Below are 27,151 nucleotides of genomic sequence, written 5' to 3'. Positions count from 1 at the left end.
TCTCTTGCATCAGACTCAGGAACATGAAGCTGAAATGCTGAGCAGCACAAACTCCTTATCCAAGCCAAGGCAATCCAAAAGATGGAACTTTCTTACCTTGGTTCCCCAAATCTTTCTGCACGGATATCTGTTAGCTCCTCTCTCTTTTTTTTTTTCTTTCCCTTAAAGTAATTTCAGCTGCCTTACCCCGAGTTCTTTTCTAAGTGCCCAATTGCTCACATTTCGATTTCCTGCCTAAAACACCACTGAATTAACTCTCTTCTCCCAAATTCCATAATGTAATACATACAGTATGGCTAAATCTCTGTCCACTATTACATGCTCTCAAAGCAGTCTGTGAAAGATCATGTTCATTATGAGCCCTATTATTACACAATAGAGCAAAACTAATTAAATAATGAAAGCCGACATGAACAAATCATTCAAAACTCATATTTCTTGAGACCACATCTGTCACAGTTGCACTTCAGGATGGATGGAGAAGGCAGGATCTGAAGGCTCACACAAATCCTGCATCCGGCTGGAAACTCAGTGAGTCTTTATCAAATCAAGTGCCAAGTTTCAACAGATGCCTGCTGTTCTTAGGAAGCCCCATCTGTCACTTTCAGCACTGCACCCTTCATTGCTCAGACCACAGGATGGTCACAGGCAAGATGCCACAGTAGTCTTGTTCTCAGAATCTGATAGTAGAAAGCAGAAACACCAAAACTGCAATTACCTTACTGTTAAATGTTACTGTGTGGCCGTGGATAAACCTCTAATTGCTGTGGGACAATTCCAGCTGGTTGAATGAGAACAAACTTCTCACTTGCTTTAGCAGTTGAACTGAGAGAAAGAAGCTGAACTTTGTAAAATGCGATACAAGCCAAACAGTCTGTACATCAAACTTTGATTATTACTGCCTGGAACTGCCCAGTTTGAAGTCCTTTAACAAGATGCCATCACGTTGTAAGACAGCCCTTGCTTTAAGACAAGAATTGGTTACAGCTAAAAACATGCACACTAGTTAAGCAGCTGCAACACATAAAGCAAACAATTACCTCCTGCCTAAAGAAACGCACTAGATAACTTTTCAGATGTGTCATGAAGGATTGACAGAAATACTGGCTTGTCTGTTACCTCCTCTCAACACAAATACTGATTAACTCAAAAATGACACCACATCCTTCATAGGCTGAAGACCCTTTTGCCTTCTCAGCTCCCGTGCTTTCTCTGCCTGCTGAGCCGCTCACCCAGTGCCCAACAAAATCACAAGCAGTAATGGTCTGCAGAAGGACTGACTGGTGAATGCAGAGCTTTAAGTACCTCTTACTGTCAGGGTATTCAACGAGAGCACGATCACGCACTGCCATTCTCACGGCACGGTCCACTTCCTCAATCTGTTAGACATTTCCACTACTGTCTGCAAATCACCACTATTTTATTGATAGTAAGAAAAGGTTATGGGTACATCAGACAATTAATGAGAACACACACAGTTTCTGTGGCTCACTGGAAACAAGTGGAAGTTTACACATAGAAGTGCTTATGAATAAGTGCAGAATCCAAGAATGAAATTACAGAACATGTATGTGAACACGGACACATACAAAAGCATATTTGTTAACAGGGCTCTGTATCAAAATATTGATTTTAAGGTTTTTCACATATACTGCACGAAACCTGATTTTATTTTAAAAATGAAAAACAGTACAAATCCAGATATTTTGATATCTGTGGAATAAATTCAGACTGCTGACATTGCTGATGGCTAACATCAACCAAAACCTGATTTCTAGAATTAGAGAAAAGGATATTTATTGTCGAAGGGAATCATGGAGTAGCATAAAAACTTAGAGCAGTTTAATGTTTCTTACCCAGTAAATCAAACTTACACCCACTCCATTATGAGAACAACGGTGAGCACATATCAGAGGGCACATTTGGTGCAGGAGTGTGAGCAGAAGCAGCCACCTCTTACCTGTCCAGCTGCAGTTGGTCCAGCACACCTGAGCAGGACAGCATCACTCCACAAAAGGAATTCTGAGAGAGAAATACACTACTATATTTTTACTTTCTGTGTGCCTGGTGTGCACTGGCCTGCTGACCCACGTGCCAGACACGACAGTCCAAGACGTCTCCACTCCTTCTTTTTCTGCTTTTGCTTAGAAGGAACACCGAAAAGATCCGTTGTACATTTTGCTTACAGTCACTACAAACTGGCAAGTAATAAATCATCCATAAATTGCAGACAACTTAAAGACAGGACATTTGTTCAAGCACCAGTCCTTCTACAAATCAGATTTATCTTTTTGTCTTTTTAGACAAATTTCATCATGAATTTGATTTCTAAATTTCAGCATGTCTTCTACATCTTTGTAGGCAAGCATTTCTTGAACAGACAGGAGCCTAAAGCCATTCAGTGTAAAAGCTGACGCACGCTGCACAGAATTTAACATGTTCAGTGACATCCTAACCGACTCACTTAAACTAGAACAGACAGGAAAAATCCTAGCAGTCCACAACCCAAACTGTGAGTTCTCACCAGAGAAAAGCTGGTCTGAAAGCTGCACACCCCAGAGCTCCAAGCATTCTTGTAGGCTGACTCCAAAAAAACGTAGTGAATTTGTATCTGACAGCAATTCCACATTCTTTTTCAAGTCATCTTCTACACTAAACACCATACTTACATACTTCACCTGATCATCAATTTTTACACTTAACGAACTCAGAAAACAGTTTGAAGGTACGTCTACTTCCAGATTTATGCAGGATCCACTAATAATGCAGTTCTCCCCGACCAACACTCCAGGTCCAATCCTGGAGTATTCAATAATGGATCCAGGTCCTACAAAACACCCAGGCTCAAGTACGCTTTGAATGATACTTGCTGATCCACCCAAGGCCTCAGTTTTGTCAGAAGAGATGCTAAAAGCCTCAGGCAGTAAGTTAAGCTCAAATTTCAGTTTGCTATCAGATGCAAAGTGGAACAAATACTCTTGAGTAGTTCCAATGTGATAGAACTTAGAGTTGTTTAAGACTATGACATTAAGTGAAGTTCCTTTCAGAAGAGCACAGAGCTTCTGCCGTACTTCTGCTAACTGTGATTCCTCTTCTGTGGCATTACTTGTATTTTTTGTGTAATCTTGAGTGGTTCCACGTCCCAGGGCCTGCAGGAAGTCACCATACGCATCTATTTCACAGCACAGAGTATCGATTTGCTTATAGAATGCCAGTAGCTGTTTTGCAGTGCTATGATCAATGTAGAATATACTGTCTGTATACACGCACTCCGAGTCCACTTCCCAGTCAGTGTGGTCAGCAAAGGAATCCAGCTGAGAAGAATTCCTCCTTACGCAGACTGCACCGCACCGGCGCATGGTCTCCACATCTGGTTTGTGCAAGAAACGACGGCAAGATGTGTATTCAAGTCCTCCTTTTCCTGAGAGACCGGATGGATCTAAAACAAACACTCCATGAGTGGTCCCAACTGTCAAATCTGAAGGGTGAGCTAAAGCAGTAAATCCAGGCTTATCAAACCTGATCGTTTCTGTAGGGCCAGTGCTGTAAAGCTCTATGTCATCTGAACAAGTAATGAGAATTCCTGGTTTCATGTGACTAGGGAAGTCGATGTACATGGCGAGCTTCAGCTCCAGCATTTGGTAAACAGGATCGCCGAAAGGCAAGGCTGTGAAAATCTTGCCCAGTGCACTTGCATTCGGTAAACGCTGACTGTAACCACCTGAAGAAGACGACAAATTACACAGAGTACGCTTCCTTGGAGACCACACGGCTGTGTAGTTGGTCCTACGCCGAGCGCTCCTCAAAACAGTCAGATTTAAAAAAAATTATCATACGCCTTCAAATATTTCCTGAGACAGATCTGACCTAATGTCCAAAGTTCAGTATGCCTTAAATAGCTTTTATTAAATCTGTGGTTGATTTCGTTACCTTTAGTTTTGACTCAGGGCTGGAATACAAACAACTCGTCTATAAACACAGAAAATAAATGACTCCAGCTGTGCTTGAAAACTAAGGGAGAAAGAAAAAACATCCCAAAGCAATTTTAAATGAGAGATGAGTCAAACAAGCAACACTTTGGTAAGGTGACCTCTTATTTAGTGGATGGCAACCCTGCCCACAGCAGTGGAACTGGGTGATCTGTAAGGTCTCTTCCAACCCAAGACATTCTAGGATTCTTTGACCTGGTTTATTTCTTCTCTGCAAAGTGGATACAGTTTTCCAGTTAACACATTTTGGAAGGGTTTTGACAAATTGGGTAAGGCAGCAAACATTTTTTCCGTATTTACAAGACCTCTAGGTCCCTATGCAGCCTACAGGGAGGAAGAGACTGCTTACGTGGGCATTTCAAGGCAGCAGCTTAATTCTGATATTCTGACTGACCAAAGAACTGAAGTGCTGAAATGCTGAAGTGACAGTGACATCTCCAGAAGTTCCGGTGGAAATTCAAATGCCACCTCAGCTGCACTTGAGATTACTTTTCTAAGAGAACTGTATTCTTTATCTATCTATATTCTGTTTCTAAGAGAATTCTAATTCTTTATCTATCAACATCAGTTTTTTGTTTGTTTGTTTTTCAAAGGTAACATTTTAAAGTGTGGAATGTAAAACAGAACTTACCAGAATGAATTAGCAGCACGATAAAAGAAGTCCATTCATCACCATAGAGATTTTCCAGGCACTGAAGAACATGAAGTGTTGATCCACCATTTCCTAAAGAAAAAAGCATCTTATTACAAAGAGCACCAATAATACACGCACTGAAACGTGATGCACGCTGAGACCTGGCAATGTTTATTAAATATGGTTTTTTTTCTGCTGTAGAAAATGAGCCGTCACTTATTTTTAAGAGAGAGAATTTTGTTGTTTTTTTTTAAACAGACTGTCTGCAGATGCACTGACGTCTATCTGAAATTTCCTCAATCAGTTCTGACAGAACAGCCTTCCAAGAGCACTGCAGCTGACAGAGTCATGCAGTGAGGATGCCCAGTCAAAGCCAAGGACGCCTCGGCTGGGCAGGACGGTTCTGCTCAGAACAGCCTCACCATCCAATGCTTTCCAACTGACCCAACTCAGCCCTAAGCGACGGCTCCTGTCTGAAACATCGCACGGCTTCACCACTGACTTCAACCAAACTTTCAGAAGGAAAAAATGTAAAACTTCTGGATACTCTTATGTGCTTCTAAAACAGCAAGATTTCTGAAAGTAATCTGTGCCTATTATTTTATACCGCAGATAGACTGCTGAGATTGGTTACCTTCTACATCCAAATAAACAGCTATGATGAACCTAGGGTGGTATGGCAGACAACTTTCTTCCAGGCTTTTGTTGCACGTTGTTGAACGTACTGAAATACATCAGTGTAAAGTACCAGCTCAAAGCGAGCAGTACGAATTTACAAAACAACCATGGGTCAGTCGCATTGCACACTGGGAATTTAGAAGAGAGCCACACTGTATGAGCAATGTGCACCCACCGACCACCGGGATGGTGTCCCACGGAATCACAGAATGGTTGGGTTGGAAGGGACCCCAAGGATGATGAAGCTTCAACCCCCCACTGCAGGCAGGGCCACCAACCTCCACATTTAATACCAGCCCAGGCTGCCCAGGGCCCCATCCAACCTGGCCTTGAACGCCTCCAGGGATGGATGGGGCATCCACAGCCTCTCTGGGCAGCTGTTCCAGCACCTCACCACTCTCGTAGCAACGAACTTCCCCCTGACATCCAACCTACATCTTCCCTCCCACAACAACATTGTCCCAGTTATCATAATGGAAATTTTCTCTGCAAAAAGTACCTTACATGAAGTCTGAGAAGCACAAACCTGCCATGCTGTGCCAGGAATGACAGTAACATGCTACGTAACAGCATTAGAGCCTACATCTGTGCTGCAAAGGACATTTTTTGAGCAGGATTTTGAAGCCTCTCCATTGCAAGAGCGCTGTCGTAGCGGTCACACACAGCGCTGACTTCAGCGTGACTCAACACGAGTACGGTTATATGGGTGCACTGCGTGAGCACAGATCCCCGAAGGACCAGATGAGGCCCCAGATGAGGGTAACATCACAGCGGCTGCAGAGCAGCCCTACAGCCCGCACTCTGACGCCCTCCGTCCCGCACGGATCCGCCCGCTCCGCAGCCGCCGTGCGGGGCACGCACCGATTTTGCGTCCCGGGGGATCCACGAAGACGTGGTACCGCACACCCAGCGGCAGCTCCCCGCCCCGCAGCTTGGCGCCCAGCTGCCGCCGGAACGCCCGCTCCTGCTCCGCGTCGGCGGCGGTGATGGCGACCAGGTCCCAGAACTCGCCGTGCCGCGCGGCTCTGCCTGTCCGGCGGGGCGGAACGCGGTCAGCGCCGGGCCCGGGCCGCGCTCCCCGAGGAGCCACGGCGGAGCCACGGCGGAGCCCCGCGCCAGCCCCGCGCCCCGCCGGCCCGCCCCGCGCCCGCCGCCCCACCTCGGAGCGCGGCGAACCGCTCCAGCCGCCGCCCCGTGGCCGCCCGCCTCGCCGCGCTCCGCCCGCCCGCCGCCGCCATCGCCCCGCGCTCCGCCATGAGCCGACGGGCGCCGCCTACCCGGAAGCGCCGGGCCGGGCGGACGCGGAGCGCCGTGCGCAGCTGCTGGAGCGGAGCTGAAGCCGGGCGGCGCTGCCGGGCGCGGTCCGTCGCGGCGCTCCGCCCGGAACTGCTTCGGTACCCGCGGGCATCGGCCTCTATGGCGTCTGCGGGCTCCAGAGTCGGGGGGAGAGGCAGGATTTGTCTGCACGTAAATCTTACGGCGCAGGTAGCTCGAAAGCACTATGGGAAAAAAAAATAATTTTTAAAAAAGTAAGAAGCAGCTACCGAAAATAATGTAGGAACTTTAAAAAAGTTACTAAAAATCCTTCGTTTTCCATATCTGTAAGCGGAGGACGACGGGCAGGACGTGTGCCTCCTGCTGCTCTGTGGGTGGGCTGTCAGTGCGGCACGGCCCCCCAGGGCGGTGGGGCTGCAGCCCGTCTGAGCCCGGCTCACGCTCAGCTCTCCCTACATGAGCACCGTGCGTCCTCTGAAACCATCTCTCTGCTTTTCCCCTTTGCTCTGAGTGCCCCGGGCAGCCCGGGCCGGTATTCAATGTGGAGGTTGGTGGCCCTAACTGCGGCGGGGGGAGTTGGAGATTCGTGATCCTTAAGGTCCCTCCCAGCCCGGGCCATTCTGTGACTGTTTTCACTGACTTAATTAACATCAGTGAACATTTCCAGCTGCAGCTCAGCCCTGTGGAACTGTTGCTGTTGCGCCAAGGCCAGTAGTTCTGCAGGGCAGCCCCGCGGGCAGCACTGTGCAAACTCTGCACTGCTGTAGCTGGGCACAGGGTGACAGCGGTTATCTGGTGATTCAATGGGCAATGAAAAGGGTTTGACTTAAGAGCTGTAGTTCAAAATAAACTTCTTCTCAGTATTTTGCACATGTTTGAATTGTTGTCAATAGACAACAGGAAGGTCAGTGTGACAGCAGCTATGCTGTGTGCTGGCCGTGGCTTCTTGCCTCTCCTCCTGGGAGGTTTCATCAGCCTCTCTGCAAGCTGCTGCCCTGGCCTTATCCTGCAGGTGTTTCTGAAGTACATGTTTACAGTTCTCAGATTTAAGCAGTGGTTAATCTACTATTTAATCTTTGGAACAAGAACTGAACTTCTGAGCTGTAGGTGTGCTAATGAGAGAATGCGGCAGAATGGACCAGGACCAACGCTGCTGTGACTGCTTCCCCTGCTGCCCTGTTACTCACATCCTGAATTGTGTTACGGTTGCACCTTTCACTGAGTTGTTTGGAAAGCTGTGTCCTCCAGGTTTGTAATTTACCTCTTAATTAACGAGAATGCGACCTGGAAGAGTTGGTTCTCACATATTCCCAGCTAACGCCCCCTGTGAACTGTTAGATCCTTCAGCTTTTGTACAAGACGCATCTTCTTTATCTCAGCTCACTCCCCTTCAGATCCTTATTCTTCAGGCTAAGTGGAATAAAATCCAGCAGCGGTGTTGCAGAAGATAAAAGGGTGACACAGAGCCATGTGAACTGTCTGGGTGTAGCTGCTTGTCCCAGCAACAGGAGGATCTGTGTGACCCCTGTGAGGGATTCACCCCGTGTCTGCCAGCTGGTGTGGTAGACATATGTGGAGAACAAATAAAGAACAGTTATTTAACAGCCAGTGTAATTGGCCGCTGGAACAGCCCGCTCAGAGATCCGGTCGATCACTTGGAGTCACTAAATCAAATTGGATGTCTCTGCTCCATTCAGCCAGAAATTATGGGCTTCAGATAGGAATACTGAATGAAGATGAGCTGTCTCATCTGGAAGGTCAGACTAGATAATGACAATGTCTCTGTCTGGCTGTACATCAGTAAATACTTACTGTTGTCCTAAATGCCAGCGGGTATGATTCTGAGCGCACTGCATTGCAGCCCGAAGAGCAATTCCTTCGGTCAGTTTCTCCAGGCCCTCTCTCAACATGCCTCACTTCACCAGCTCCTGCGCTAGGGTGTAATGTTAAAACGAGCACATGCATCTCTGAGCATGGCTGTTTCACTTAATCATAATAAACCTAGATCCTACCAAAATATGTTTTCCTTCCAGGAACTGCACACTCACATGCTTCCAGCAGAAGACGTGTAATCACACTGTTGCCTCCAATAAAATGTTCAAGCTGTGAGTATTTATGGCGGCGCTGAAATTCGGTGTCATTTCATAATTTGAACTGAGCTCTCGTATAGACTAGATTGCAAGGATGCAATATCCCTTAAAGGCACTCATTCTTAGAATTTATAAAACACCGAGAGAATCAGCAGCGCAGATCTGAGCCACACAGGGCAGAATTCTGCCTTGCTGCAGGAGCTCCGGCTGCACCCGGCAGCTCCCACCTGCATCTCTCCTGGGCACATCTTCTGCCTTCATGCCACCCGCTATCTGCTTTGGTCCGTTGTGCTCATGGTTTACTTTCAGTGCATTCTTTGTGTATCTGTGCTGCTGTGGAAATACACTCGTGTGCAGAAATCCTCCTTCTGGCCCGGATCAGATCATAGAATAACAAACTGTGTGTGTTAGGATTAATGCCATTGTGCTATCGGAAAAAAAGAGAACACAGTTGATAACATTTGTCTGCAAAGAGCCTTCCCCCCTCCCCGCCCCAGTTAGTTTTTCTGCGCAGAATCAATTAATTTGTTAGTCATACCTAATTTAGTTAGAAAAAAAGCTTCTGCAAAAATAGACATAAATTATTTTATTAAAGCCATATGCGAGGCAAATGTTAAATATTTTACAGGCACATCAGCTGTATTTGAAACTTCTTTGCCGTTTTTAGTTACCATTTAAAGCTAATATCTGTAATCTATTGGACAAAAAGCAATTGAAACACTCGGCTTAAGATAAATGATCTTTTTAGCTGGAGTATAGAGTCCATGATTACAGCGTGAACAGATTAGGGACAATAACATTCCGTCATGTCTCTTGTTTAGCATTTACAGAAATTCTGCCTGCTTATTTACTGTCTAAATGGCCCATCTCCGGCAGCGTTCTCGCTTTTCGATGTGGTCCGGCATTTCTGACACCCCCACCCTTCGTACGGACTGCTGGCTTCTAGAATTCTGTCTTTTTCACCCGCGGAGCATTTTTAGCCCCGTGCTCTGTTTCGCTGCTCACACTCCAGTAGCTGAAGTGCTGAGATTAAACATACATTATCACCTATTAAAAAAGAAGAAGGTGTCTGGCTATACATAAACACATGGCTAAAACACTGCTAATGGCTCGGGGCTGAGAGCAGGGCTGGCTCTGATGTTTCTGATGTTTCCCAGGACTGCATCCAGGCAGGACCTGACTGGGCCCTGTGCTTTGCCAGCTGGCACCTACTTGCTTGTGCCACTTTTCTTGGTCTTATTTTTCCACACATTGCTCAGACAACAGTTTGTTTTCCTCCTGGTAAAACAAGCTACATGGTAACAATACTTTAAGGCTATGTCATGCCTAATTTGTTCTAGCAGTCCAGTGTTACAAAAAGTAACTCTTCTGAAGGGGCATCAAGACAAGAAACTGCAAAGATCCTGCCTTCCTTAGTCCTTGTTCTGCCTGCTGCTATTCCTCAGCACAAGGAATTTGCTGGCCCTGAAATTCCCTTGCTGCTGGTCCTCATCCTTGTGCTGAGCTGAGCATGGCACAGCAGCAGCTCCTGTTTGCTGGGCACCGCAGGGCGTTGTTGTTTGCTGGGTGCTATTGGCTGGGTGTTGCATGCTGGGTGTTTGTTACGTGCTGGGTGCTGTTGGCTGGGTGTTCGTTACATGCTGGGTGTTTGTTACGTGCTGGGTGTTTGTTACGTGCTGGGTGTTTGTTACGTGCTGGGGGGAGTTTGCTGGTCACTGTGTGCCCCTCTGCCACCCCACTGATCTGCGTGCCTAACACTCCTAGATGCCTTCCCAACACAGACATTTCACTCTGAAAGCAGCTGGCTGTGGTTTCCCAGCGATTAACCCCTATGTGAAAGACTTCATTTACTTTGTATGTTTGTATCGTAGTACCTCATCCTCCACTGTTTCCTTCCTGAATGTATTTAGCAGATATCTTCTGCTTTCTTCCCTGGTGCTGGGAAGAGCAACTGCAGGGAAGTGAAGCAGAAGCAGATCCCCTCTTTTCTGTAGGAATACCATAGAATGGCCTGAGTTGCAAAGGCCCACGATGCTCATCCAGTCCCAACCCCCTGCTGTGTGCAGGTCGCCAACCAGCAGCCCAGGCTGCCCAGAGCCACATCCAGCCTGGCCTTGAGTGCCTGCAGGGATGGGGCATCCACAGCCTCCTTGGGCAACCTGTTCCAGTGCCTCACCACCTCTGGCTGAAAAACTTCCTCCTAATATCCCACCCAAACCTCCCGTGCCTCAGTTTAAAACCATTCCCCTTGTCCTATCACCACCCACCCTGACAAACAGCCGTTCCCCTCCTGTTTATCCCCTCCCTTCAAGTACTGGAAGGCCACAATGAGGTCTCCCCGCAGCCTTCTCTTCTCCATGCTAAACAAGCCCAGCTCCCTCAACCTTTCTTTATAAAAACGCTTGTAAAACGTTTCCATTTTGCTGAAGTTCTCCTTCCAGCAGATGGCAGCATGAATTCAGGCTTTCTAAAGAGTTTAGATTTTTTTTTTAAAGAATGAAGGAAACGCTTAGGAGGTTCAAAATGCCCTCTTACGATGTTGTTTACAAGTATCATTTTTTGATAGAATCGGGAAAGATTTGATAACTATTGATCTTAATGCTAATAAATACTTTAAGATATTCCTGTGGAGAGGCACACAGTCAGAGCTCAGCAGAGAAATGTCAGGGAGGAATTGGAAGGAGCTCTGCTCCTGACTGCAGGGTGCTCTCAGACCTGCAGTTCGAATGGGAAAAGCAGTGCTGGGCTGTCCTTCACCTCCCCCCCCCCCCAAGGGAATGAAGGCCGGTGCCTTGCATCCCTCGGGTGTGCTCAGCCAAACGCGGTGCTAATGGGGGACACACAAATGATTATTCTGTACCACTCTTGGCTGCATTTTCAACCTTACTATTCTCTTTCCAGGCAGTGTCAGGACAGTGGAGCCAGTGGGTGCAGCACGCCTGTGGGAAAAGGGGCTTTTACATACAGCTGTGCGTGATTGTCTGCTGGGAAAACCACCTCCTCCCCTAGTGGGAAGGGGTGCAGCCAGGGAGGCTGCCAGCAAAGCACCCTCAGTTCTTAAATCACTCCTTTGAAATACCTCCCACATCTCGGCCTTGGGGATGCGGTTGCAGGACATATGAGCTTTCTCAGATTTTGATGATGGAGAAACAAGGCAGGGACTAATGCCTGTGCTGGCAAGATGTAATGGTTAGGGCTGATACCCTGTGGCTGGCTCATACCTGGCCTGGGGAGCTAGAGGCAGCTTGTGTCCTTATTGTTTGCTTTTATTTTATAGCTGCTGGCAGATACCAAGAGAGCTGGATGAGCACATCTTTCTTATTCTGTTACCAATAAATAAATAAATAAAAATAAAGCAGTGTTTTATTTCTGTGGGATCACCATGTTCTTATGTGAACCAGGAAAGTAGGAAAGTATGGTACTTGCAGGCAATGCTCAGCCCTCCCCCCACTGACATCCAGAGGCAGTGGTGTCTGTGGGCAGGTAACGCAACACAGCATGCGAAGGGCTGGCTGGGAGCTCTTCATGTCACCTCTTCCTTCTGCTCCAGATTCCAGCACCCATGTGGAGTGGAGTGCCAGGGGATGCTACCACAGACCAACCAATGGATTTAACATTTTTGCTCCTCGTCCATCCTCCGCTGAGTTCAGCTCTGGGCAGGATGGTTCATGTGAACAAAGCAGGTATGTACACACACCAAAGGAAATGTGTAGTATTTATCTGTAATACGTAGGTATGTATAACTGGGTGGGTGTGCACACCCCCCATGTGCTGCCTTCCTCTCCAGCCTGAGGTCCTCCTGGTTGGATCCTGGTGGCTCTGGAAGGAGCCCAGGATGCTATGTTCTGACTCCACACTGCTGCATGAACAGAAAGAGAGCGGCCCGTTACAGTGCTAAAGGAATGATGCGGTGTGCCCACAGCCAGTGTGGATGCAGAGGCATGTGGCCTGGCTCCTGATAAGCAATGCTGCCTTTCATTACCCCTTACAATGGTGAACAGCATGGAGCCGTTCTCCTGGGGCAGGTGGTGTGCAGCATGATGCTCTTGCTCTCCTCGATCTCTGTTTTTCCCAAGAGTCTCCTGCAGATAAAGCTGTGCAGTGTATCCCGCACACCTGTCTGCAGGGCTGCTGACCTCCTGCTGGCAGCTGGTGTTGGTCCCAGTCTGCTCAGCTGCTGCAACCCGCAGAGCCGGCGTGCAGCGTCCTGTGAGCGGCAGATAAGGCAGGATCTTGCTGAACTCTTCTTGGGCAATTTCTCTAATGTATTAGGCACAAACAATCTTTCTTTCAGAGTCAGGCATGTGTGTCTCATTCTAATTATTTTTTCCTCTTTAGCCCATTTCAGTTCAAGTTGTTGCCACAAGCGATGATGATAATGTTCTCTTTCCATTGTTACTATAGAGAGCGGATCTACCATAATTATTTCTTAAATTGAGGTTTTCTTTCATTGAAAGTGTTAAAATATCTGGGTGAATGATAACGGATTCATACATCTCCCAGAGGATTCATTTTCAGGCTGGGCAGAACTGCTCCTTCCATCTCGGTCACGACAAGACCTGTGTGCAGGGCTGGGGGGAACAGGAGCACAGGAGAGTGCTGATGCACCATGGCAGCATGCAGTCCTGTGTCCCTGTGTGCACACAGAGCTGCAGAGCTTGCTGTCCCTGTGGCCTTATTCCCCAGGCCAGAAGCTGGCAAGCAGCACTGGCTGATATCCCACACCTGTTCAGAAGCATTGTGCTCTGAGAAAACACTGCTCCTGCAGCACCATCTGCTTGTGGTTGAACCATCACCTGGCTGAAGATGTGCTGATGTAGTGCTATGCAGTGCAATGTGATTTCAGCTCTGCTGGCTACTTACCATCAAATCAGCAGCCCACAGCTTTGTCGTGATGCTTTACAGAGCCATGGCTAAGTTGATGTATGTGAGGTGTGGTCACCTCAGACCTGATCTGAGCACTCCATTATGCTATGGAGTGCTATCAGCTCTCAGATATGGTTTAATCTCCAGCATAATGATCTTTACAACTTTCCTGCCACCTGAGCAGGGCTGATGTCAGCCTCCATGCCAACTTGTAATACAGTTATGAGTGTGAGCAGGAGATGGATGAAGATGAGTTGCAGTAGAGAGATGCTCGCGCTGGTAAGTCAATGGAACTGCAGCTTTGTTGAGGCTGCAGTCTTTTTCTCTTAGTACTGATGATGTTGAGATCTCTCCTTGGAAACTGAAGCATTGCTCATTGTCACCAAAATTGCTGTGGAGCAATAGAAGAGCCTCTCCTTACCATCACCACCCAGTTGGAGAGTGGCACTACTGCAGGGTTTCCATGGGCCTCCATAGAGTCCCCAACGTGCTCTGTCACATCTGAAGCACATGGCTGGAAGGTGCTGTGCTCTGCCCACACATCTTGGCAGACGATGAACCTGCTGCTGTGGGACTTACTGGGGTGTGGTCTGAGTCCTGCTGAGCTCAGCAGCCTGCTTGGCACAGGAGCGCACTTCATTAAGTGCCTAGAATGTAGGAGATGGAGTCCCCTTCCCCCCCCCAAAAAAAAAGTATTAATGGTGCTCTATTTCCCTAGCCCTGTCTTCAATAAAAGTCTAATGAAACTATGTCAAAAAGGGTAAGTAACTGTTAGATGTATAATTAAACCTTCCTATTTAATATGGGGCGCTGCAAGATCAAATGAATCGAGATTTCCCCTCTGGATATATTACCTTACTGAAAGCTGTCAATACTTTTAACTGGAAAGTCAGTAAAGATGTTTTCTTCAAAGAATGGGAATGTAAGTCACCTTGCTATTGAATATTAGTTTTAGGAGAAAAAAAGCGAGGACTATAGAGAAAGATTATCGATTGCTCCGGGGAGAGCAGGCAGTGCCTCCAGCTCTGGGTACTTCAGTGTTTGGTGGTGGTGTTCGAAGCCCTTTGTTTACAGGTTCATCGCCAGCATTTCATCCTGCAACAATTTGTGGTTAATGAAAAGATGGAGAACGTTACTGATGGCTCTTCCTATGAAAACAGTGGATGCGTGATTTCATCCTTCTTATCACATCTTAAGGAAAGAAGAAACAGGTACAGGGAGCCCTGCACGGCTGGGGAAGGAAGGAGCCCCAGGAATGCTTCTGAGGGCTGCTCCAAACAGATTCCAGACACTGCAAAGGAGCAAAGCAGCTTTTAAAGTGCTGGGAAAAATAAACATTTTTAAAGGATTTCAGCATAGTTAACATAAAACATCTTGATTTATAAGAGTCTAATTATTACAATCATTAAAAGGCCGTGATTATCATTAAAAGGCTATTATCAGAAATGAAATGCTAAAAACAAATGGTATATATAAAATAAGATCATACATATTTCATAGAACATATTATACCGCAAAATAAGTTGTCATGTCGCCATGGCAATGACTTTTAAGTTACCCTTTTTGATGCCTTAATGCACTGCTCTGCATGTTGCAGTGCCAAGACTCTGAATGTGCCCAATGCTTGCGAGATCCAACTGAGAATGAACATAACAGGGCAATTATACACCTAGCTGGCCACTTGCATACGTAAATGCTGTTTAACAGCACAGGACACATCCTGCAGTGTTGTTGGTGTTCAAACTGAAGCTGGCAGGTGGTGAAGGTCTGCCTCTGCCCCTCCATCCTGCAGGACAGGGCTGTCCCAGCTCATTCCACTCCCCACCACCCTGCAGCCTGGTGGAACAGGGCACTGCTAACACAGCAGCAAAAACAGATCATCTTCTTGATGTCTGCTGGTTAGCATGCAATGATTTGGTGCCTCGTAAACTCAACTTTCAATATTGGGTTTTCTGTACAGATCCCAGTACAAAGCACTCAAGCTTCAAAGGTACGTGCCTGGATCTCACAAAGCACAGGTGTGTTTATCTGAGACCTTGATTGCTTGTACTTCTAGGTACCCCTTAATGAAGGAAGCCTTCAGAATGTAATTAAGGCAACATTAGTCTTCTCCTTTTAATTAGATTTGAGGCTAGGATAGGTAGGAATAGTTTTGTTGTAGACTATGGAGCTCCTCTAGATTGCATTTCTGAGAGGGATGTCTGGCTGCAACAGTTCTAGAAAAAGAAAGGGGAGAACATCTGAGTGATGTTTGTGCGCTTAAATCTCATAATATCTCTATAGACGTTCTCTTCCTTATTCATGTCATGAGTATTGTCCAGTTTTTGTGCCAAAGAGCTGATATTAAGTCTGATAAGATCCAAGTGGGATTAAAATAAATTCTGCTTTGTGATGCAGAAGAGAACAGGTTTTATGTATCCGGCCTTATGAAAGCAAAAGATGTGTCTGTGTGGTGGGTGCTGAAGTCTCATGCACTCTCATTGCAGTGCCTGGAATGGAAGCAAATGCTCAGCCCTCAGGTGGCAGAGGGCGTTTGATCACAAACCCTTTCCTGAAGTTGAGGAGCTGGAGATCACAGAATGATATAGAATGGCTTGGGTTGGAAAGGCACCAACCTCCACATTTAATACCAGCCCAGGCTGCCCAGGGCCCCATCCAACCTGGCCTTGAACACCTCCAGGGATGGACGGGGCATCCACAGCCTCTCTGGGCAGCTGCTCCAGCACCTCACCGCTCTCTCTGTAAGAAACTTCTCCCTGACATCCAACCTAAAATCTTCCCTCCCTCAACTTGAAGCCATTTCCCCTTGTCCTGCTATTATCTACCCTTCCAAAGAGTTGACTCCTCTCCTTTTTATAGGTTCTCTTTAGGTACTGGAAGGAGATGCAGTTATCCAGGGGAATTTCTTCCTGATGTTGTGGAAGTCCTGGTAAACATCCTCTCCTCTGTCACACTTTACTCTCCGGCCTTTCCTTCTTTCCCTCCCTACTCTGCTCTGGACCCCATCAGCCTGCACAGCCTGACAGGTCACTGCTGAGAGGTCCATATGTAAAACAGCATTATTCCCTGACATCTGCAGAAGAGGCCCTGGCAGAAGTTGCTGCCTGAAACAACACACACTGCAAAATGCCCAGCATCCTGCCTCAGAAAACAGCCTTAGAGATGGAGACCTGACTGCACCAAGCAGGAATTCTGTCTCTCCTTTCTCTCCCAGTATTTCTACTGGAAGTAACATAAGCTTTTCCTTGTGTTATTTTCTTTTCTCTTTTAATTTTTTTTGTTTTTTTCCCATCTCTTTTTCTGTGCTTCCTTATTTATTTTTTTAAGTTGGCTTTGTAGGGCAGCATCCCAGATCAATGAGTAGCTGAAAGGTGAAGGCACACTTGGCACACACAGGGCTAGTCCTATATCCTCACCTATCGATGGATTACAGCACGGCCATCCAAGGCACATTCCTGCAGATCCTTGATCCTGCAAGGCTGAAGAAAAGGGGCTGGGAAAAGATGGAAGATGTGAGGAGCAGGAAGAGATCTGCGGCTGCAAATAGCAGAAGGAAAAGAGCTGGGAAAGATTTTCAGGGGAGCTCTGAATGCTGCAGGTATATGAGCGATGTTTTGCACTTCACAAGTACTTTTCTTTTGTGGATCAGTGCAAGTTTTACTGCTTCAAGATGAGAAATAGGAATCCTATACATTTAACGGGATTATCCTATGTCTAACATGATTAATACCTGATTAGATACTGATTATTGAGCTGAAAAAGTGGGGGAGAGGAGATAAATGCTAAGTGCAGCTCTTTATGTTAAGACATTAATACATTCAGCAAGAGAGGTAGCACTTATTTCCTGATGATCCCTGAGCATCTTCTTTCTTGCTGTCCTTACTGTACCAAATCCTCCAATTTTCCAATTAAAAAATGATTCATCAAATTACAAAAAAGAAAAATAAAAACATCAGGATTCACAGTTTATTATTTCATTCCTCTGTGGACTGCAGTCGTTTGCCCAGGATTAGCACATCTAAGAGGCAGAGAATGGAGAAGAATATTTCTGTGTGTGAACGCAGGTAAAGGATGAATTCAGGTGGGAGTTGACTGAGGGCAAAGGAGGTTATTTCAGTTCATTCTTGCCGTGTTATCTTCTCCCTGGTTGCAGCTTTTGTATAAGTAGTGGTGAAGGAGCGTAACGTACTTGGAAGCAGCTGTAACTGCAGTGTTTGCCTACACCCAAACAGCACTCCTTATAGATGGGGCAACACTGCAAACGTCTCATCTCCACAATTTGGGTGCCTTCAGCAAGCTTCAAGGTGACACTGCAGTCACTCAGAAGTTACACAGCTGTGTAGTGTTAGTGACATTCATGTCATCCTGACACAACGGTGACATTAGCATCTAATTATCTTGTAGTCAATTTAACATCAGTCACATCCTGTATATCATGTATTGTACAACCTTGACTAACTGGATCTCCTGAGTGCATTAGATAAGTTCAGATCACCAAGAACTCTGGTGACTGAGAACATTTTCAATAAATTTGGTAAATTTGGTAGGTGTTGTGGGGCTGAACTTTGTTTTGAATGATGGGATGTAACGCCTGGATGACTGGGATGTTCATAATGGTGAGAATGAACGGAAAGAAAGAGACTGAATTCAGATAGGCACACCTGAATGACCATCTGACTTCCAGAAGCTTCCCAGCGTGCCCAGACACAGTGTCTGCATAATGCAGCAGCCTGGGCTGCGCAGCATAGAAAAGGGTGTGGGGATACAGAATGGAAACTGAGATAATAGGAGAGTCCTCATGATCAGCCCAGCACAGTTACAGCTGACTGTCTTCAGAGTATTCATCTTCCCCTTCTGCTTAGGGCATCACTAATTTTGCATCATCACCAGCTGAATGCAGGGAAGTCAAACCATTTGTAGCAACTGGGCAGATCAATACAATGAGAAAAGGGGGCTCACCAGAGATGTGGTGATGGAAGGACAAGCACAATAGCGAGGTGCCAAAAGGGAAGAAGATTGCTTACCCCAGTCAGAAGATTCCAGGTTTGCAGAGGAAAGCTCCACCAAGGAGGGACATCCCAAAAGAGATCCTTCCTCAGTGGCAGTCAGCCCTTAAATGGGATGTAGGAGAGCTGCAGCCAGGCTCCACCCCTCCCACTCACATCAGTGAACTGCCTTCACCTGTGCTCCCAGGGCTGACCAGATCCTTTCCACAGGTGATCAGTCAGTGGTTCAGACTGTGACTCGACAGTTCCCATACAGCGTTATTGAACGAGATGTTGAAGCTTAGTTTATAGAGCAGAGGATAGGGTGACCATTGCTAATGTTACTGAAGGTGGATCTCTTTGTTGAGGCACCGGAGATCCCACCGAGGCTGGTCAGGCAGTAGGAGCAAATGGCCATTAACGAATGCCACAGAAAAAATCCAGCCCTGATGTGGGGTAGATAAATGATCTGCACTAAATGCCCAGCTATGCAATCCTTAAAACTTTAAATTCTGCATCTCTGAGATGTTTTTTGTCTCTGGGTGAATTTTATTGAATGATGTTGAGTTCTCTGTAAAAGCATGCACATTTAAAAGATACTGCTATTATTAATAATAAGTGCTCCTGAAGAACAACTGATTTTCAGGGTTCTTGAAGGCTAGCCCCAGAATGCTTTCCTTTATTTAATTAGATAGCAATTGATGTATTTCTCTCAAGAACTGTTTGTTGTAAATGTCAAGTTTTCTGCTTCTCAATATACCCCTTTATTTTTTTCCAGAAAACATTTCTGATTGATCTTCACTTGCTATTAATGTCTTCTTTGTTGTTTTACTCAAAACTATTATAAGTTGATATCTGAATCTAATGATACCCATCTTAGAGCTCCTAACAGAACACAAAGCACAACTACTGCTTTACATCTCACTACGATTGAAACGATATCTATTTTTATTTTTTTTCTTTTAATGAGTGACCTGACGTGAGGGCAGCTTCATGCTGGTGTCTTGTGTAGGTAATCGCACTGAAATGCCATCACCTTTCTTACTGCTTACAGTCACTTATGGTAATTGCAGAACCTGGCTTTAATGCCATGGTTAGTGACAAATTGCACTGGCTACTCAGAGCAGTTGTCCTGATGTTATAAGTCAGCTGTCCGGTAGTCGCAGGGGAAATCTTATCGTTATTCATAGAGACAGAGAAACAAACATTAAATTTAATTGCACCACCGAGCACCACTGTCATAATCTTTATATGACAGTTAATGCTTTCATTACTTATCAATTCACTTATTATGTTACTCTTTCAAACAGCTAAGCATCTAGAAGATTGGAGTAGATCTTTCTCTTCTACATACGTAAAGACAGATGAATGGCAGAATATGACTGAATAAGCACACTGAATAATTTTACTTTATATGAATAGTTTTACTAACTCCTGATGTCATCTTTATATATTTGAATAAATACATTTTCCTTTCAAATTTTAAAAGAAGTTTTCATCCATCTCACACAGGCCTTCCTTCCACAGATTCGCAGTGCCTCGTTAGAATTTAGCAGATGTTAAAGCAGGTCTTTTTCAGAAGCATTCTTGGCACATACCTGATTTGTACAGCTGGGTTTCACAGTGTATTAATTCCTACTGGCACGATCAGCGTGTACACGAGTAATCCCATATCTGTCAGCAGTGTCTATGAGTTGAAAATTAGTTGTGTCCTTCAGTACTTCCCTGATTTCCCACACTGTTCTCCTGGAGCAATTGGCTGCCCGTGGCAGGTGCACAGTTTGCTGGGTGAAGAGCTGCTGGGCTCCGAGTCACGGCGAGTGCAGTGGAAGTCCTGTTGCTGGCTGCTCACCAGAGGTGTCCCCCAGGGCTGAGTACTGGGGCCAGTTTTATTGGACGTTTCTATCAGCGAGCTGGATGAAGTGATCAAGTGCACCCTCAGTAAGTCTGCAGATGATACCAGCTTAGGTGGGGACTGTCAGCCTGCCTGAGGATAGAAAGGCTCTGCAGAGGGATTGATCAGGCTGGGTCAGTGAGCTGAGGCCAACTGCATGAAGCTGAGAAGCGTAAGCGCTGTTTTGCACTTGGGCCGTAAGAACCTCATGCAACAGTACGGGCCTGGGGAAGAGTGGCAGAATATGTCCCATCCCTGCAGGCATTCAAGGCCAGGCTGGATGTGGCTCTGGGCAGCCTGGGCTGCTGGTTGGCGACCTGCACACAGCAGGGGGTTGGGACTGATGAGCGCTGTGGGCCTTTGCAACCCAGGCCAGTCTGTGATTCTATGATTCTTTGATATGTGCCTGGCAGACAAAGACCTGAGGGTGCTGGTCAGCAGCTGTCTGGACATAAGCCAGCAGTGTGCCCACGTGGCCAAGAAGACCAGTGGTATCCTGGCCTGCATCAGAACTAGTGTAACCAGGAGGACCAGGGAAATGACAGTCCCTTCATGTACGGCAGTGAGGGACTGCACCTCGAGTGCTGTGCTCTGAAGAATCAGATCAGTAAGGGAATCAAACAGCAAAAAAGTCACACAATTGTATTTAAACTTTGATTTTACTTTAATGAGTTTCATGAAGATCTTTTGTGAAGCTGTTTTATGTAGAACCGAAGTGTAGTGGTCATTCCAAACCAATCCTGATGTATAATTTCTTTAATTATCAGACTATATCTGATAATAAAACATAAGCATGGGTTGATCAGTCTGTAGAGGCACCCAGCAGTGAAGCCTGCTATGCGGTATTGCCTATGGGTTGTGCTTTGCTGCAGAGTAGTTGACTTTAACACAGTCTAGCTTCTTGCTGAGTAAATAACTCAAAGAGTGAAAATTTCTGTTTGATATCTGGAGAGAACATAGTTTTAGTCGTATTTTCTACTACCCTTGCAGATATGCATGGTTGATAGAGGCAGAAAAGAAAAAAAAAAAAGGTACTACTAATCTGTCTGCTCGGTGTAGGGAACACAGGTAACTGCTGAACCTCTCTGTTTCATGCTGGCATCAGACAAGCTATATCCATAATTTTGCCTTTAATTAAAATGGGGGATTGTTTTCTTTGTTCCCAGCAATGATATCAGTACTGTATCCAACAGCAGGCACAGTGTGTGCCAGCTTTCTTCTGATTCAGTAATACTTGCTATGCACCTTGAATTAAGCTCTAAAACCAAAAAATCTTCAGCAATCTAAGGCTTTAGCGTATTTCTGAATGATTATACTGTTGGTAATAAAGCTTTCACATGGAGTGAGAAGGAGATGAACATTAAAATAGTCAGGTTAAGTGGCACAATAATTGAACCTGCTAACAAATTGGGGAAGAACCTTTTTTGTAATAATTTATTTGCTTTGCATAATACTTGAGTCTAAAGCAAACTTTTGTCAGTGTGCTGTTGATGTGTGTATACTTGATATGCCACGTTAATAAAGCACATAAAAATTGAATAATCTGCAGGTTGTCTTCTTAATGCGCAGCCTTGCCGTTACCCAGGGTGTGCATAGAAAACGAAGAGCTCAATAATTCATGCACTGTGCTTTGTACTTGGCAGAATTCAGGAAGCCAGGGTAATCCTGCCTTGTAATGAAAGATCTCCCTGAAGTAAACCCTTCAGGAGGAACAAACCCAACTAAATGAGTGGAGCCTGGAGCACCAATCCTTGCTGTTTCTGACCGACAGTTCCCTGGTGTCACACTCCAGCTCCCTGGCCATTAAAGTCACCATCACCCCTCAGGGTCTGCAGACTGTTGGAGATTTTGTCCACACTCCTGGCTCTGCTGTGCTTTGCAGGTGCTGAGCTGTCAGTTCCTGACCCTAAGTGAGCCCGCAGCAGATGGTGTTTCTCGAAGCAGATCTGATATTTGCACGGGTTGTCCCTTAGCCCAAGGCCAGCGGTAGCACTGCCTTGTCACAGCACAGAACTGCCTGCAGGGCAATAGCTCCCGTTGCCCTCGTGGGCTGCAGCTGCACAGCCAACCCTACACCAGAGTTATGTTGTTATCTGGCAGTGATAGTAATAATAATAACCTACCAGCTCTCAGCACCTCCGTGTTGCCTCTTCTACCCCCTCCATCATTACCTTCAGCAGGAACGAGTTGGTGAAATCACCACACTCTGGGTCCAGGATCCAACACGCTTTTGTCACTTTTAATGCAGCACCCAACTCACCACCTTCAGCACACTTATGAAGCAATAAAAAAAATAGCAGCTTACCACCTTCATTTAATTTGTCGCATAGTTTGATCTGTAACTATCCAGTGATGGTGGCTGCAAGGCTGGCTCCTCTGTCTCATTTTTTTTTTGTTTCAGAAGCAGTAGACACTGCCAGCTTGGAGCTTCAGCACTTCCCAGGGAAATGCAGGGCAGTGGGGAGCCATGCTGGGAAGGTTTGGGTGAACCACCGCTGGCTGAAGGCACCGCCTGTGGGCTATGGGTGCTCCTGTGAGGGTTGGCCATGGGCAGGGCCTGGCTGGGATGGCAGCTGCTGGTGACCCTGGGCCTGAGGGGCATCACTGAGATCTTTGCCAACCTTAATGATTCTGTATTTAAATTATTCTTTAAACTGTTAGCGCAACTGTGACAATTATGGTGGCAGAGATGGTGTGTGTTTTTTTCCTACCAAAATTGTGCTCAGTACGGCTATGACAGAATGACTTATCAGTGCTATACTTCGTGTATTGACTTCTAATCTACAGGGCTTAAATGTGCCTCTTAATTGTACATGACATTTATGAACGTAGTATTAAATTGCTTGTCTGGGAGTTTTTCTTTTAAATAACAAAATGTAAATTGCAAAGCTTTTCTGAAGTTCACAAAATATTTGTCTATAGGTCCATCAGTTCCCTATGAAGAGCCAGCCAGTGCTGTGTTACCAGTGGTTTGCCTGGGGGGATACTGACAAAACGTAGTCCAAATTAATACTAGCATAGATTACTCAATGCATAATCTTGCGTAGGCAGAATAAATTTGGCTTTTCCCCCACTTTTTCCGTCCCTGTTTCAGGGGGCCCTGGGGTTTGCTTGCACACCGGAGTTTGCTTGCACACCAGGGCCTGGAGCAGAGCAGCAGGTTGGCAGCTCTGCGAGGTCTGCGGTGCCCCAGAGAGTTCTGCACCTCCATGGGTCACAGGAAGGCTGAGAGCTGCTGTTTGAATAGAATGTGGAATGCATCAGGAAAAAGTCACCTCTCTTATTTTTAAGTCATTTTTTTTTGAACAAGGGTTATGATTGGATTCTTCAGCAATGTGCCCTTCCAAGCTTAACCAGATTTGGAACCTGGCCATGATTTAAGTCTAGCTTATAAGTGACACGAAAGGTTACGTGGTTAAATGGTTGCCACATCCTGTATGTGGCCAATGGTAATTGAGACTGTAACAGAAAAATGCTAGCAACACCTGCATGAATTAGCAAAAGGATTTGCTCTGCCTGTGCTAACACTGATTTTGATTTTTCCTTCCCCTTTTGCAATTTCTGGCTAATGAATTTCTTGGCAAGAGTACCTGCCAAAAAAAAAAGAAAATTTGGTCAAATGTTGTAAAATTTTGATGGCATACAAAATGAGGGTTTAGATTCCAGAATATATTTGCTAGAATCCATTTCAAATGTTTATCTTGCCAAGAGAAATATGAAACATAATCTGACTTGCTTGCAAACAGGCAGTAGACAATAATTTCTGGGACGTATCAGTGCATGTCTAAAAAATAAATACTACTTAAAAGCAAATTGTGGTCTCTCATGCAAAGGCCTTTGAATAGTTATTTTCTATATTCTGTTTACGTGACTGGCAGTGCACACTGTGACTTCTTAGAACTTCACAGCTGAACACAACTCAGGAGCTCATTTAGTGTTGGTATCAACGCTCGTATCTTCCGTGGCTGAGTGATCAGAAGGCAACGAGACCAGCGTGTGTCAGCAGGGACGTGTGGGCTGTCTGCTCACCCATACCTCTGCTCCCTCCCTGAAGGGTGCTGGCAATAGTCACTGCAACTCCCGTTGCTCCAAGGCTGTGAGCAGCACTTGTTCCTTTCTGTCCATTTGTCCAGCCCTTCCCAACAGTACCTCTCAAAGCACAGTACAAAGAAGGCCAGCAGTGTCACCCATCATTTCCAGACGGGAAAATCACAGCAACAGAGCACTCAGCTAGAGGCATGCATGGCCAGGGTCTGGATGAACCTCTGCTGCATTTGATGTCATCAGAGTTATTTTAATTTTAAGCTAATTTTTTATATTGTCAGACTCAATATCATCAGTGTCTCTACCACGCCTATCTGCAGCAAGGCCATCACTGCTCTGACACCGTGGTCGTGGGTGTCACTGCTGATAATTTAAGCTTGACATTTGAAAGATTAATTTACCATGAAAATGACCCTCAGGAGACTAGTTCAGGCACAGGATGACTCATACGTGAAAAATTGGATGTCTCATTGTTTCAAAAGTTCTAATTAACTTTGTTTAATCATCAGAAGTAGTGGCTACAGATACATCATGGCTGCCCATTTCATTTCACTGGGATGGCCACAGGGATCACATCCCTGGTTCCCATTCTCAGGTGGGCGGGTTGGTTTCTGTGTCGTGATGGAGCTGAGTTGGTCCGTTTGCACCTCCTGCGTTTTCATTGAGAAGGCCGAAAAGTATCTGTTGGATGAAATTGGAGAAAAATTGTTTTTGCGTATTTTTCTGGATAGCTTAATCAAATATTTTTGCAAACGTTTTTAAGCTCTTTGTGAGATGTGCTGGAGGTGAGGTGGTATATCTCCTTGCACATGAAAGAGGTAGGAAGAGGAGGGGGACACAGCACAACCAACAGCATGAATCAGTCTAGCAGTGTGCTAGCAGTAGATGAAAAGAAAATAATTTCTTTGTTTTTATTTTCTTGGATGCTATTTGTTAAGTGAGGTCACGCAAAGGCTCCAACACTCCGTGCTTTACATATTTTGAGTCTGACAGTCTGTGTGCTTGGAGTTAGCAGTCATCTAGGACTTGGTCTTCTTTTGGCTAATCACTATCTAAACGTTAATAATGGATCTTCAGTAAGCTATTCAGAGTGCTGATGTGTTGTTTTGTTTTCTTTTTTAAATAATAATTGAATTTTCTCTATGTTCTCTCAGGAACCGAAAGTATGAGCTCAGCTTGCTGTAATTAGAGCACCAGTCCAATGGTGGGTTTAGCACAGGTGCTAGCAGCCTCTGAATTGCCATGTTTGTTGAGGTAAGACAATACCAGATGGTGGTCATTTGTAGGTTCAGATGCCAAGGTGCTAGAAGTAGGTTGCTTCCATGGGGAGACCCCTGATGTGAAATCTTTGAGCAGAGTCTCTGGGTTGCGGCTGTGCCCAGCCAGTATGACAACATCTCTTCTGCAATGAAATGAAGCTCTGAGTTTGCTCTCAGCAAAACTGCCCTCCTCTGCTTTACCGTGGCCCTGCTGCATGGCTGCTGTTTGTGCTTTAGGCTCCTGCACTTCCTCACCTCTGTGCTCAGCAGCCAGGTACCCCTGATGGCAGAGCTGTTGGCTGTACCTGCAGACTCCCCTCTCCCTGTCGATCCTGGGGCACTGGTGTTTTTTTTCCCTTCATTCCATATGTAATAACAGCTCTGACTGGAATTGGTTGAATGCTTCCCAATGGCTCTTGCTTGGAATCTTGGCACTGGTGGAGTTGGAGGACAGACAACTCATGCATTACATTTCATAGAACAGATTTCTTTTTTGAAGAAAAAAGCACCCAAAAAATCTGTATTCACAAAAAGCATTTTTGTAGCACGTGTCAAATCCATCTGCACAAGTAAAACATGGAAGGGAGGTAAAAACTGTTATTAAAATGGAAATGCAAAAATTCTGTAATAGATAGGGAGTTCAGATGACCCAGCTTTGGCTGCTGCCAACCGTACGATTCCCAGTGTATGGGTCTATGCACACAATAAATACATCTCCATCAGCAGAGGGGAGCTCTGGCTGACATTTGTGAGCCACTTCGTGCACAGTGCTGGGGCTACTCGCAGCCACTGCTCCCAGGCCAGGCTGTGGGCTGGCAGCCAAGGCCCAACAATCACCTCCCAAGTTCATTTCCTTGTGTTCACTAAAGTAACTAAATTCTGAGTGCAACACTTCCTTGGACCATCTCCTGTGGGATTTTATCTGAGCTGGTGTATGGGTGTGTTAAGTGAAGGCAGAGATTTCTAGTCACTGAAAGCCATTATTTAAAAGATTTGTGCTTGTAAAGATGCAGCTAGATGCCTACTGGGATATTCTAAAGGCTGAATTATTTTGGAAATATGCTTAATTCTTAGTAACGTCAGTATTTTTGTCAACCAAAATCTAAGCTCTCCTTTTTAGGCTCTCTCTTCCCTCTCCTATGAGGACTCTATCCTGGAGCAGAGGAGGCTGAGGGGACCTTATCAATGCCTAAATCCCTTCATGGAGGTGCAAGGAGACACAGACAAGCTGTGCTCAGCAGTGCCGGTGCCAGGCCCAGAGGCACTGGGTGCAACCTGAAGCCCAAGAGCCACGCCTGCTCACAGGCAGTGTGCTGTGCTATGCAGGGATGGAGCCCCAGCACAGGGATCAGCAAGGTGCTGGGATCTCATTCGTAGAGATCCCGTAAAGCCACCTGATGTGGTGCTGGGCACCCTGCTCTGCTGGGGCAAAGGCTG

General features: G+C 45.9%; 1 protein-coding gene across 4 annotated transcripts; it reads right to left on the bottom strand.

The window, feature by feature from the left end:
* Nucleotides 1–1,403: 1,403 nt before the first annotated feature.
* Nucleotides 1,404–6,610, bottom strand: FPGT (fucose-1-phosphate guanylyltransferase). Of its 4 annotated transcripts, XM_085231682.1 has the most exons (5): nt 6,461–6,610; nt 6,163–6,330; nt 4,621–4,713; nt 3,520–3,721; nt 3,260–3,439 (listed from the first exon to the last, which is right to left on the bottom strand). In XM_085231682.1, the coding sequence occupies exons 1-5, from the start codon at nt 6,555–6,557 to the stop codon at nt 3,406–3,408; spliced, it is 594 nt and encodes a 197-aa protein (XP_085087808.1). In that variant the 5' UTR covers nt 6,558–6,610; the 3' UTR covers nt 3,260–3,405. The 4 variants fall into 4 exon arrangements, with proteins under 4 accessions (XP_085087805.1, XP_085087806.1, XP_085087807.1 ...); XM_085231679.1 differs by having other exon boundaries at nt 1,404–3,721; XM_085231680.1 differs by lacking the exon at nt 6,163–6,330 and having other exon boundaries at nt 1,404–3,721; nt 6,461–6,599.
* Nucleotides 6,611–27,151: the final 20,541 nt, after the last annotated feature.

Source organism: Meleagris gallopavo, chromosome 10 (genome assembly GCF_905368555.1).
Source record: "Meleagris gallopavo chromosome 10, MGAL_WU_HG_1.1, whole genome shotgun sequence".
NCBI classification, from domain to species: domain Eukaryota; kingdom Metazoa; phylum Chordata; class Aves; order Galliformes; family Phasianidae; genus Meleagris; species Meleagris gallopavo.
Note: the sequence above shows the minus strand (reverse complement) of the source record. Positions and strands in the feature narration are given on the sequence as shown.

What these genes read in the sequence shown, in the direction of transcription:
- FPGT (XM_085231679.1), bottom strand. Translation starts at nt 6,557, where the DNA reads ATGGCGGAGCGCGGGGCGATGGCGGCGGCGGGCGGGCGGAGCGCGGCG. An exon ending in GCGGTTCGCCGCGCTCCGAG is followed by an intron (nt 6,331 to 6,460) that starts GTGGGGCGGCGG and finishes CCCGCCGGACAG; the next exon opens with GCAGAGCCGCGCGGCACGGC. An exon ending in CGTGCTGCTAATTCATTCTG is followed by an intron (nt 3,722 to 4,620) that starts GTAAGTTCTGTT and finishes CGTCTTCTTCAG; the next exon opens with GTGGTTACAGTCAGCGTTTA.